The sequence below is a fragment of the Electrona antarctica genome, assembly GCF_951216825.1.
Source record: "Electrona antarctica genome assembly, chromosome: 5".
Lineage (NCBI taxonomy): Eukaryota > Metazoa > Chordata > Actinopteri > Myctophiformes > Myctophidae > Electrona > Electrona antarctica.
The window spans coordinates 25331845-25344021 of record NC_136810.1 but is presented as its reverse complement, the minus strand read 5'-3'; the positions used below and the strand labels follow the sequence as shown (position 1 = coordinate 25344021).

The 12177-nt window shown below is 44.5% G+C and overlaps 1 protein-coding gene and 1 long non-coding RNA gene across 3 annotated transcripts in view; both read left to right on the top strand.

The window, feature by feature from the left end:
- LOC306923658 overlaps positions 1 to 12177 on the top strand; it is a 164616-nt gene that overhangs the window by 103125 nt on the left and 49314 nt on the right. The window lies entirely within an intron of this gene.
- Positions 1 to 12177, top strand: part of tbxas1 (thromboxane A synthase 1 (platelet)) — a 113780-nt gene that overhangs the window by 71746 nt on the left and 29857 nt on the right. For both annotated transcript variants that reach the window (XM_079500840.1, XM_079500841.1), the window contains 4 exons: positions 3478 to 3566; positions 5620 to 5768; positions 6050 to 6180; positions 8425 to 8793. In XM_079500840.1, coding sequence (XP_079356966.1) covers positions 3478 to 3566; positions 5620 to 5768; positions 6050 to 6180; positions 8425 to 8793 — 738 coding nt within the window. The remainder of the gene's footprint in view (positions 1 to 3477; positions 3567 to 5619; positions 5769 to 6049; positions 6181 to 8424; positions 8794 to 12177) is intronic.

Genomic DNA, 12177 nt, shown 5'->3' with positions numbered 1-12177 from the left:
TTCAGCCACAATTCTCTCTCTCTCTCTCTCCTCTGTCTCTCTCTCTTTATCTGTGTGTGTGTGTGTGTGTGTGTGTGTGTGTGTGTGTGTGTGTGTGTGTGTGTGTGTGTGTGTGTGTGTGTGTGTGTGTGTGTGTGTGTGTGTGTGTGTGTGTGTGTGTGTGTGTGTGTGTGTGTGTGTGTGCGTGCGCGCACACGCTCTTTTGGGTTAGTCGATCTTTTGTACTTGTTTTCATAGACCTGTTTGCTTGTTTCCCTCGGCTGAAAATCTGGCAACACTGCACCCCGCACTACCAACGTCCCTTGTCATCTTTTCATCCCTTCTTCTTCTTCTTCTTCTTCTTCTTCTACACAGATCTGTGTCTCATTGTAGCTTAGAAATACTAGCTCACAAAACCATGAAAATGTTAATTTGCTGTTAGGAATAGAACATGTAATCAAGTTGTCATCACTTGTTGTCAAGCGTTTGAAGCTCCTGGTGGTAAGCAGCAATTCAAATAAATGGTAAATGGACTGCATTTATATATAGAACTTTTCTCCAAAGCGCTTTCCAAAGTATTTCACATTCACCCATTCACATTCACCCACACACAGATGGACCATGCACGGCCACCTGCCTGCTCAGCAAGACCAGTCTTTTTTTTTTGGCTTTCGCCTTTATTTTATATGTTTCATGGAGGACAGACAGTAGGCTGACAGGAAATGAGATGGGGGGAAGACATGCAGTAAAGGCCGTCGAGATCGGGAGTCAAACCCGCGGCACACTGCCAGACTGGATTACCAGCCAAGGTGCCTGGACCACTGAGCCACGGCCCAGGCCAGCAAGACCAGTCTTGCTGAAGGACACGTATCTATCTATAGGAGGAGCCAGGGATCCATCCTGGATCCTTCACTTGGACACGTATCTATCTATAGGAGGAGCCAGGGATCCAACCTGGATCCTTCACTTGGACACGTATCTATCTATAGGAGGAGCCAGGGATCCATCCTGGATCCTTCACTTGGACACGTATCTATCTATAGGAGGAGCCAGGGATCCATCCTGGATCCTTCACTTGGACACGTATCTATCTATAGGAGGAGCCAGGGATCCAACCTGGACCCTTCACTTGGACACGTATCTATCTATAGGAGGAGCCAGGGATCCATCCTGGATCCTTCACTTGGACACGTATCTATCTATAGGAGGAGCCAGGGATCCATCCTGGATCCTTCACTTGGACACGTATCTATCTATAGGAGGAGCCAGGGATCCAACCTGGATCCTTCACTTGGACACGTATCTATCTATAGGAGGAGCCAGGGATCCATCCTGGATCCTTCACTTGGACACGTATCTATCTATAGGAGGAGCCAGGGATCCATCCTGGATCCTTCACTTGGACACGTATCTATCTATAGGAGGAGCCAGGGATCCAACCTGGACCCTTCACTTGGACACGTATCTATCTATAGGAGGAGCCAGGGATCCATCCTGGATCCTTCACTTGGACACGTATCTATCTATAGGAGGAGCCAGGGATCCAACCTGGATCCTTCACTTGGACACGTAGCTATCTCATGGATGCTCTCTCTCTCTTTCCCTCTCTCATATGTTTGCGCTCTCTCTTCCCCTCTCCCTCTCTCTCCCCCCTCTCGCTCCCACTCTCTCACCAGCTCTCTCTCTCTCCAATCAATCGTTTTTTTGCTGTTAATTGCTATATTGCCAATCATATGGGTGTTCTGTGGTTGGATAGAACTGTTTGATTGGCATATTTTTCTTGTACTGCAAAAAGTGGTTTTGAAAAAAAGCTTTTAATGAAACGGTCTTAAAGGGACATTTCACCACTGGAAGTAACTGCAGTCACTCAATAGTATTTGTAGTAGATAACAGTAGCACAATTTGAAATTTGCATCCTATGGCCAGAACAATAATGAAGTCTGTGTGTTTGACTGGATTGATGAATTCCTACAATGCCCATAATGCTTTTGTGCACTTCCCCTCCTGTAGACAGGGGGCAGGCTGCATGGAGGTGTGACTTTGTAGTCCAGGAAGGAAGTGAGACCACATTTTCATGACAGGTTCTTGGTTATGAACATGGCGTCATGACTAAAATAACTAAAAAAAACATATTACACACATGTCCTAAACATCATTAAAATAAGCTCTGGTTGCAAAAGGGGTGAAGTGGCCCTTTAAACATCTCTCTCTAGTCTCTGCATAACCACACTGACGTATTGAGTGTCTCTGTAATGCATTTGGAAACGTCCAAAATATATATATATATCAATACATAAATACTACTTTAGTTTTACAAAAATGCAAACAATTCAAATATTGTAGTTCTCTTTTTTGTTTATTTTTTCTTTTAAAATAAATGTACATTGGTCTTCTTAGAAAAAACACCCCTGTGCATTAATGTTTTATATTAATACATTGTTAGTTTTTTGAAGGCTACACTTTCATTACACTGCGTTTACCGTGCTTGCAAGAGAGAGAGAGAGAGAGAGAGAGAGAGAGAGAGAGAGAGAGAGAGAGAGAGAGAGAGAGAGAGAGAGAGAGAGAGAGAGAGAGAGAGAGAGAGAGAGAGAGAGAGAGAGAGAGAGAGAGAGAGAGAGAGAGAGAGAGAGAGAGAGAGAGAGAGAGAGAGAGAGAGAGAGAGAGAGAGAGAGAGAGAGAGAGAGAGCGCGCACTGTCGTTAATGAATAAATGAATTAATTAGATCTTGTTTGATCTATCATCATCAGGCATCGTTCTCCCTTTGGTAATGACCTCAGTAATGGTGCTGACTTTAATGGTCTTTTAATTGATTTGGCTGCTTTTGTGTGTGTGTGTGTGTGTGTGTGTGTGTGTGTGTGTGTGTGTGTGTGTGTGTGTGTGTGTGTGTGTGTGTGTGTGTGTGTGTGTGTGTGTGTGTGTGTGTGTGTGTGTGTGTGTGTGTGTGTGTGTGTGTGTGTGTGTGTGTGGAATTGATCTGACCTCACCGTTCAAACCTGCATGCTTATCCCTTTTGTTTAAAAGGAAAGAAATGTTTCAACCTTGATTATATTTTCTGAGCGTTTCAAATAAAAAGCAATATACATGAAGCAATCAATTGCTGCCAATAAAGTGCACACACACACACACACACACACACACACACACACACACACACACACACACACACACGCAAAACAATTAAAAACATAATAGAAATAATCATAGTAGAATGATGCAGCATGCAATCTGTGCACGCGCTGCTTAATGGCACTGAATGCAAATGGCGTGAATATAACCACAGGTCAATGAAGTGCCACGCAGCATACAGTGTGACCAATAAAACATGTAGATTAATAACTGAGACTTTCTGCCGTGATACAGACATCAAGACAACCACATCCTCCATTGAAACACGCAGTTTCCTTGGAAATGTAATGTTTCCTGCCAGTGTCTATTTGCTTCCAGTTGTAATTCTCACACTCTTTCTATAATTCCTCTGATCGTCTATTTGTCTTGTAGATGGTTCCTCTGATCAACACGGCAGCAGATGCCCTGATGACCAACCTGAATGCCCGCGCAGAGTCAGGAGAAGCTTTCGACATTCACAGGCAAATACCAACGTCCAATACAGTACACCTTTAAATCAGCATTCATACATTCATTCAGTCAAACGTTATGTATTCACGAATTCAAGAGTATCAGCTTCTGCTAGACTGCTGCAAATGTAGGGCTATATCTTGCGCCACCCCTTAAGCCTTATCCCTAAACTTATTTACTATTTAAAAAAAAAAACCCTTTTAAAATAGTTCAAATAGCTGATCTACAAGCTCACAACGTGTAGATGTAGATCGGCTAGTTGAACTATTTTAAAATTGATTTTCAAAATGTTGTAAAAAATGGCAAATAAGTTTAGGGATGAGGGATAAGGGTGGCGCAAGATGGAGCCCATAATGTATGCATTAAAGAACATTGTTCTTGTTTACGGGCCGTCAAACGTTGCTCATAACTCTAAATCCGCTGGTCATTTCTGACTTCAGCAAAGCACCTCGTTTGGAATATTAACGCTTCTAGAGAGACACAAGACGAGGTAGCGTGAGGTACTAATGAGGCCAAATACAGACAATTCTGGGGGTCCTTGACATGAAAAAGGTTGAGTACCACTGACAGAAACAGAAAACTTTTAGGATTTTTTAAGAATCCAAAAGGTCTAAATTGGTTAAAACCCTCCATGTAAAGTCCACAAAATGGTCACATATTTCAGCAGGTCACCAATTTCACCATAACACCGCCATGCTGGAATGCCCGTGTGGGAGTGAGCGGGTGGCCAAGATTTATTGGAATTTGGTTTTAGGGGTGGTCTCAAACGTTCGGGGGATAGTGTGTATAGAGCTGATTCTCCTTTACGTGGAAAGGAGCCAGTGGCAGTTTGGTCTTGGTTTAACAGGTTCCCCCAGGGCTCTATGCCAGTTGGTCTTGGTTTAACAGGTTCCCTCAGGGCTCTATGCCAGTTTGGTCTTGGTTTAACAGGTTCCCCCAGGGCTCTATGCCAGTTTGGTCTTGGTTTAACAGGTTCCCCCAGGGCTCTATGCCAGTTTGGTCTTGGTTTAACAGGTTCCCCCAGGGCTCTATGCCAGTTTGGTCTTGGTTTAACAGGTTCCCCCAGGGCTCTATGCCATTTGGTCTTGGTTTAACAGGTTCCCCCAGGGCTCTATGCCAGTTTGGTCTTGGTTTAACAGGTTCCCCCAGGGCTCTATGCCAGTTTTGTCTTGGTTTAACAGGTTCCCCCAGGGCTCTATGCCAGTTTGGTCTTGGTTTAACAGGTTCCCCCAGGGCTCTATGCCAGTTTGGTCTTGGTTTAACAGGTTCCCCCAGGGCTCTATGCCAGTTTGGTCTTGGTTTAACAGGTTCCCCCAGGGCTCTATGCCAGTTTGGTCTTGGTTTAACAGGTTCCCCCAGGGCTCTATGCCAGTTTGGTCTTGGTTTAACAGGTTCCCCCAGGGCTCTATGCCAGTTTGGTCTTGGTTTAACAGGTTCCCCCAGGGCTCTATGCCAGTTTGGTCTTGGTTTAACAGGTTCCCCCAGGGCTCTATGCCAGTTTGGTCTTGGTTTAACAGGTTCCCCCAGGGCTCTATGCCATTTCCGCTGGTATTTTCCTTGACGCCAAATCTCGCCGAAAATAGACGATCAGCATCTACAAGCTCAACTAGCGACACGTTGGGAGCTTGTAGATCTGCAATTTTCGGTGAATATTTGCCCTAGCAGCCACCTGCTTGGTGAAGCTGTAAAAACATTCCCCTCCTCTGTCCCAGTAGGTGTTGTATTGTCTTCTTTGCATGTGTGGTTCGTGACATGAATGAAAGCAGGATTTTGTATGCATATGAAGGGATTATTATTGTGTACTGTAATAAATTAGTTCATTAACATGCTGCATGCTATGTTGTTTGTCTTGATGCGTCTGCACGCATGCATCTGCACGCACGCATGTGTGTGTGTGTGTGTGTGTGTGTGTGTGTGTGTGTGTGTGTGTGTGTGTGTGTGTGTGTGTGTGTGTGTGTGTGTGTGTGTGTGTGTGTGTGTGTGTGTGTGTGTGTGTGTGTGTGTGTGTGTGTGTGTGTGTGTGTGTGTGTGTGTGCGTGCGTGTGTGTGTGTGTGCGTCTGCAGGTGTTTGGGTTGTTTCACCATGGACGTGATCGCCAGCGTGGCGTTCGGGACGCAGGTGGACTCTCAGAACAACCCCGACGACCCGTTTGTCCACCACGCCCAGAAGTTCTTCTCCTTCACGTTCTTCAGACCCATCCTGATACTATTCAGTCAGTGTTCTCTGTTTGTTCCTTCTCTCATTGATGATCTATGTACAGTATGTGCACATTCAGATGTCCTGACCGGAAGATCTTCCGACGTGGGAAGGAACATGTATTGGCGTTTAGTTGTGGAAAAAAACACGTATAGATTCACTATTTTAGCATGTAGATAGAAGGATTGAGATAGAACAGTCAGATGAATCTGAGAATTAAATGGCAATTGCCAGCCCTTGAGACCCCAAATGACACCCCTTGCTAACTCAACTGTGTGTGTTCCCTCCTCCATGCAGTCGCCTTCCCTTTCATCCTGGCTCCGCTGGCACGCCGCATCCCCAACAAGAACCGAGACGACATGAACAATTTCTTCATCAGCTGCATTCAGAAGATCATCAAGCAGAGAGACGAGCAGCCTCCTGAGCAGGTGCGTCTGAACTCTGAACATCCCCGCTGTCACACCACAATCAGTCACACAATGTCACCAATCTATTCTTCCTCTGAACTCTGAACATCCCCGGTGTCACACCACAATCAGAACATCAGAATGCTTTACGTATACGCCACTTCAATTCCTTTATGCTGCCGACACTGAATTCGGCAACAATGTGGTTCTCAAACTTTTTAAAGGTTTCAGTGGAGTTTCTGTGGTCTGGAGTTTTCTCTGGGGTTTGGAAGCCTTTTGAGCTGCAATGAAAACAGGCAAAACAGTGAAAACAGTGACATTTGCTGGCAAATCCCATTGACATATACCTGCATGGGATTTGCAGGCTGTGACATCACAAACAGCAGGACAATCAGAGCACTTGTTTGAGCCAGAGAACCCCAGACCACAGAAAATCTACTGAATGTTAAAAGTTCAGGTTTTTTTTGGGTGCAATTGAGCTCAGAAAACTAAATGTTTTATAAAAAATAATACAAATTACAAAAACTTTTTTTTTTATGCCACAATACCTTTAATTGAAAGAACCCCCAGCTTGGTATGTATTAGGCCACAACAATGTAAATAGGTTACATGCATTGACTGCACATTTATAGATAAAAATAGGTTCAATGGGCCTGGACGGCTGGCGTAGACGATTACTGTATGTGATATCACCAAATAAAATAATCAAAGGGACCCACATAACTCATAACTGAGAGGGATTCATTGTCTCCACCAGGCCGAAGGCATGGGGAGAGAGTATGTTTTGCACTCCGTCCGTCCGTCCGTCCGTCCGTCCGTGTGTCCGTCCGTCCGTCCGTCCGTCCTTCCGTCTGTGAACAGCTAATCTCCGGCACCGTTAACCCGGCCGATGCCACATTTTGCACACACACTCCCTGGATGCCAACGATGAACCTCTGCCCCAAAATTTCCAGAGCGGCCTGTTATAGCGCCACCAGGAGGCCTCTTTGTGCAAAACAAGTTTTTGGACAGTACACCTACAGATTTTGTCCAAACATCACGCAAATTGGTACACAGTCTCTCTAGAGCCATTCAACGAAACGGGTCTTTCAGATTTCTCAGACTCCATCCTGATTGGCTAAGATTGGCTTCCAAAGTTCGCAGGAGTGCTCAGTTTCAAACAAAATGCTGCAAATCATGAACACATCGTGTGATTTCCGTGAAATTGTGCACGCACATTCCCACCAGGCCGAGGAAGAAATGCCACATGAACATTTTCAACTCAGCCTCATGGTGGCGCTATAACTGGCCGAAAAGTGTTTTTACCTCTAACTGCACGGATCTGTGGATAACTTTGTATGCCAACTCCCTAGAGGCCAAGGAAAAACCTTTGCCTGGAATTTTTCACATCTGCTCTTTATAGCTCCACCAGGAGGCCGACATATGTAAAACACATTTTCTAATATTACTCCTTCAGATTTTATCCAAATTTCACGCAAATCCGTACACATGCTCTTCATAGTCATGTGATCAAGACGGGTTTGTTTGATTTCTCATAATCCACCCTCATTGGCTACGATTGGCTTCTAAACTTTTCAGGAGTAGCCCGCTTTGTACCCGTTTTGTACAAATCGCCAAAACTACTCAACGCAGCGTCCAATTGTGGTGAAACTGTGCATGCATGGTGGCGCTACAACAGGCCAAGCCGCGTCACACACACACAAGTTTATATTGCTAAACATTTTGCCAAACATCACACACACACTCCTATCCTCCTGGTGGAGACCTGTGCCCAGAAGGGCACTTTTTCTAGTTTAGTTTCATATGTACACTCTCAGAGTTACAGCTGGGGACCCCCTAGAATCCCCTCAAAGACCCCTGGGGGCCCCAGACCCCACTTTGAGAACCAATCTTGATGGTATCAAGTAACAAACGATGTAATAACGGCTAAATGTTACAAATGTATTTCATCAGCACTGCTCAGTATGATAGTTTGACTTGACGTTTTGCCTTGTTGAGTTGAATTTCCAGAATTGCAGAGGTATTGGAAACAACAGCGGGTCTTATCTGCCATACACGTCAGATATTCTACGTGGAAAATCGATTGGATTCCGTGGACACATCATCTGTAACATGAATCATTGTGTGTCTGTTCTCCCATCAACACATTGCGAGGGCAATATCATTCAAACATTATTGTGGGACTTTTGTACAATCTCCGAGTTACAAACGGATACATAAAAAAAACTGATTTTAACCGGCGCTCCTCTTATTGCGTTCACGCAGAGGCGGCGGGACTTCCTCCAGCTGATGTTGGACGCGCGGGGCAGCAGGGAGTGCGTGTCGCTGGAGCATTTCGACGTGGTGAACCACGCCGACGAGCTGGCTCCTTCGCACAGCCACCATGCACACCAGTCTGCATCGGAGCCGGAGGGTGGCGAGGCCACGACGGCGGCGGCATCGTCCGCCAGGCGCCCGGCGGCACCCAAGAGAACGATGACGGAGGATGAGATCGTGGGCCAGGCGTTCATCTTCCTCCTGGCGGGCTACGAGACCAGCAGCAACACGCTGGCCTTCGTCTGCTACCTGCTGGCACTCAACCCCCAGTGTCAGCGTCATGTACAGGACGAGGTGGACCACTTTCTCACCAGACACGTGAGTTATGTTGATTGATTGATTGATTGATTGATTGATTGATTGATTGAATACTTTATTCGTCAGAAATGTAAACAGCACGTGGTACAGTCACACATTAAGGCTAAAAGGATAACCCCAAAAGGTCCTGGGCGGGGACTTGTTTCCATTGTGGTCGCTATGTATTCAATTCATCAACCTAGCACAAACAATGTACACAATAATACATGTCATTAACAAATACTAAACACTATATGTACACATGAACAGTACAAAAGTGAAAAAGGAAAAAACGGCGGCACTGAATGACACCTGCTTTCAAGACCTCCCCTTGTGGTCAGGCCAATTTTGGAAGAAACCAGTGTTACACATCTTTTTATGGATGGTGTCAGGGTATTCCACATTTTGGTGGAATGAGTATTAGAATGAGAATTTTCCCATGTTTGTTCTAAATTTGGGTAGTACAAGATCATGGTCACTCCCTCTGGTGTTTCTGTTGCTCAGACTTTGCCTGACCTTAGAGAAGCATCTTCATATCATTTTGTCCTCACATAATGGTCGTTATAAGATGGCACCATTTCTGTCTACCGTACTTCGTCTGTGTTTCAGAGGAGGGCTGTGGGCAATATGTTTTATCAATGTATTAATGGCTTCTATTGCAACATGCTAACATTCCAGAAAGAGAAAATGCTGTTGTAGTTTCTATTAGCTTGGAATCCCCATCAATGATGTCATTAGTAGGCAGGTTTCTGAAGAGCCCTCATCCCTCCTCTGAGACACAAAGAGTAGACAGAAATTGTGCCATTTTATGATGAGCATTATGATTGTGAGGACCAGCTCTACGAAGATACGGTAGAAAATGGGTAAAGACCTTCATCAGGACAGACAGACAGACAGATTGTCTGTCTGTCCTGATGAAGGTCGAATAGACCGAAACGTTGAATAAAAAGCAACATTTTTGGCAAGTTTTCTGACAGTGTGCGGGACCCTTCTTTGTTTTTCAAAGATACCCTTTTAAATGTTGGTCCGTCTGTCATTCTATCCGCCCGTCAGTCCATGGCTCATTACGTCCGTACGTCCATTAGTCCATCTGGTCTGTCAGTCCATCCATACATTGGAGATTGGGAGGTCATGGTTCAACCCAATGCATCCCTGCTTGGCACTCATGTCCAGGGGGTGTACTTTTACGTCATGGCTTGTGGATGTACTTGCCCATAAAGCCTCCCCATGCTACAGAAACAGACCTATGGGCCACATGGCTCAGGAACCATTGGTTCCCAAGGCTACTTACTTAATATGAGGCATGTTTGAAAGGTCTTGTTTTTCCACTATGCTATCCACATCTGGGGGTGTTTTAAATGTCTGACGAGATAATCCAACTTGTTCAGATATTGAAAACCCTCAGTTCGAATAATGTGTGCAATTATGTGTTATTGCACCACTTCATTATACTCTGACTATTAGAAGTCTGCACCAGACCAAACACAAACAGAAAAGCTCATTAGATTATCTTGCCTTATCTAAGGCCCTGTGAAACACACAGCCTATAGGAGTTTCTCTCCCCGGGGTGATGCAGTTAACCCATTTAGACCTGATGACGATTCTACAAATGCCTTCTAAATCCTGACAGTTTTCTGAAAAACCTACTGTATGTTTCTATGTCAGTGGTTCTCAAACATTTTCATGTCAAGGACCCCCAAAAATATATGTAATTGGCCGCCGACCCCCATCTGAAAATATGCTGTTCCAAGGACACCCCCAGAAGCAAAGATTTGAGTTAAAAAAAATATATATATTCCAAATGTGTGCCACATTTTCACGATTTTTCAAAAATAGCAGACCTACAAGTTCATAGCGCGGCACTCGGTGCCGCGCTATGAGCTTGTAGATCTGCTATTTTTCAATAGCTAAAGTATGACATAATGCTTAAAACACCAATAGGGGTTCCTATTGAGAAATGGATCCTATCTGTCCTTGTATGTGAGCATTCTAATCCCTAAGCTATGCGGTAGGTTTGCCTCACCGATAAACCACATCCGCCTCTGAAATGGAGGGCCGGCTCACACTGTCGTCCTCCCACACTGGTGGTAGGCGTACTGTGTCCTTTTCTTGCCACCTTTTGATAGATGCCATAGTTGTAATATGCAGAAGATGCTGGTTCGGCCCGCTTGGTAACGTGTTTTTTTTGTTTTTTTGTTATTTGTTATTTGGATTTGTTGGACAAATGCTAAGAATTGTTAGAATGTTGTTTAGACATATTGCTAGGTTTGACGTTTACCCGGTACCCTACAGTTTCTCTTTGCACTCTACTTATTTACCCATTTGTTTGTTGACTAAGGCAGTAGTTCTCAAACTTTAAAGTGAAGGACCCCCAAATTATACGAGCTTGCAGTGTGGCACAGCGGCAGCGGTGGCCGAACGGTTTGCGGATCGGTCTTGATACCGGAAGGTCACCAGTTCGTATCCCCGGACCGGCACGTTAAAATTACCACCGCTGAAGTGCCCTTGAGCAAGGCATTGAAACACTACCATGAAATGTTCTATGAGCAGGGCCTGGCTGTAAACAAGTATCTGATGCTTAGTCCAGTTACCCTGGGTAAATATAGTAACTTTGCTTAACTTTGCTTTGTCCCCTGAGTCCCGGACTCCACTTTGAGAACCAGTGGATTAGGGTTCATGCTTACTCTGATCGCTCAGGATAAGAGGGTCTGTTACATGCCTATAAACTCTACTGGCAATCCCATTCTTTAGTAGGTACTGCTGTAGGTATAGCCAATCTGTGGGTGGCAAAAATCCAAAGACATCTCTCGGTTAACCATATGAACCCTAGTGTTACTATTTTCCAGCATGTCATAATAGGCGAACATTCTGCCTTTTGTTTAGCGAAAGGGATGTGGTGTGGAAAGGAAAGAAGAGAAGGCCGTGGCATGAATAGAGGGGTGGGGGTCTCGGACAATAAAGTATTCCTTAGCCTCTTCCCCATCATAACAGTAACTCAATGATTAGCACCCCCTGGATACGTATACCCAGAACCATCTATACCAGGGGTCTGCGACCTTTTTTAAATGAATGTTTTTATTTTCTAGATTGTCAGTGTGCCATATCAACATTAATACATTTTAATGAAACCACGTGAAACATTCCAACATATTCTGATTGTCCACAAATATAAAGTTTTTCCTTCTTTTTAAATATTTTCTTTCACGTTGTTATAATGATCATTAGACTCAGAGCAATAACAGAGTTCAGTTTTAATGAATGTAGAATGCAGGATGTAATTTACACACAAATGTGAGGGACTTCATTTATTTGACTGCATTTTTTAAAATAGTTTATTTAACCCATTTTGGACTGAGGCCGATTCTAAAAATGCCTTGAAAACCTGACCTAAGTTTTCTGAAAAAC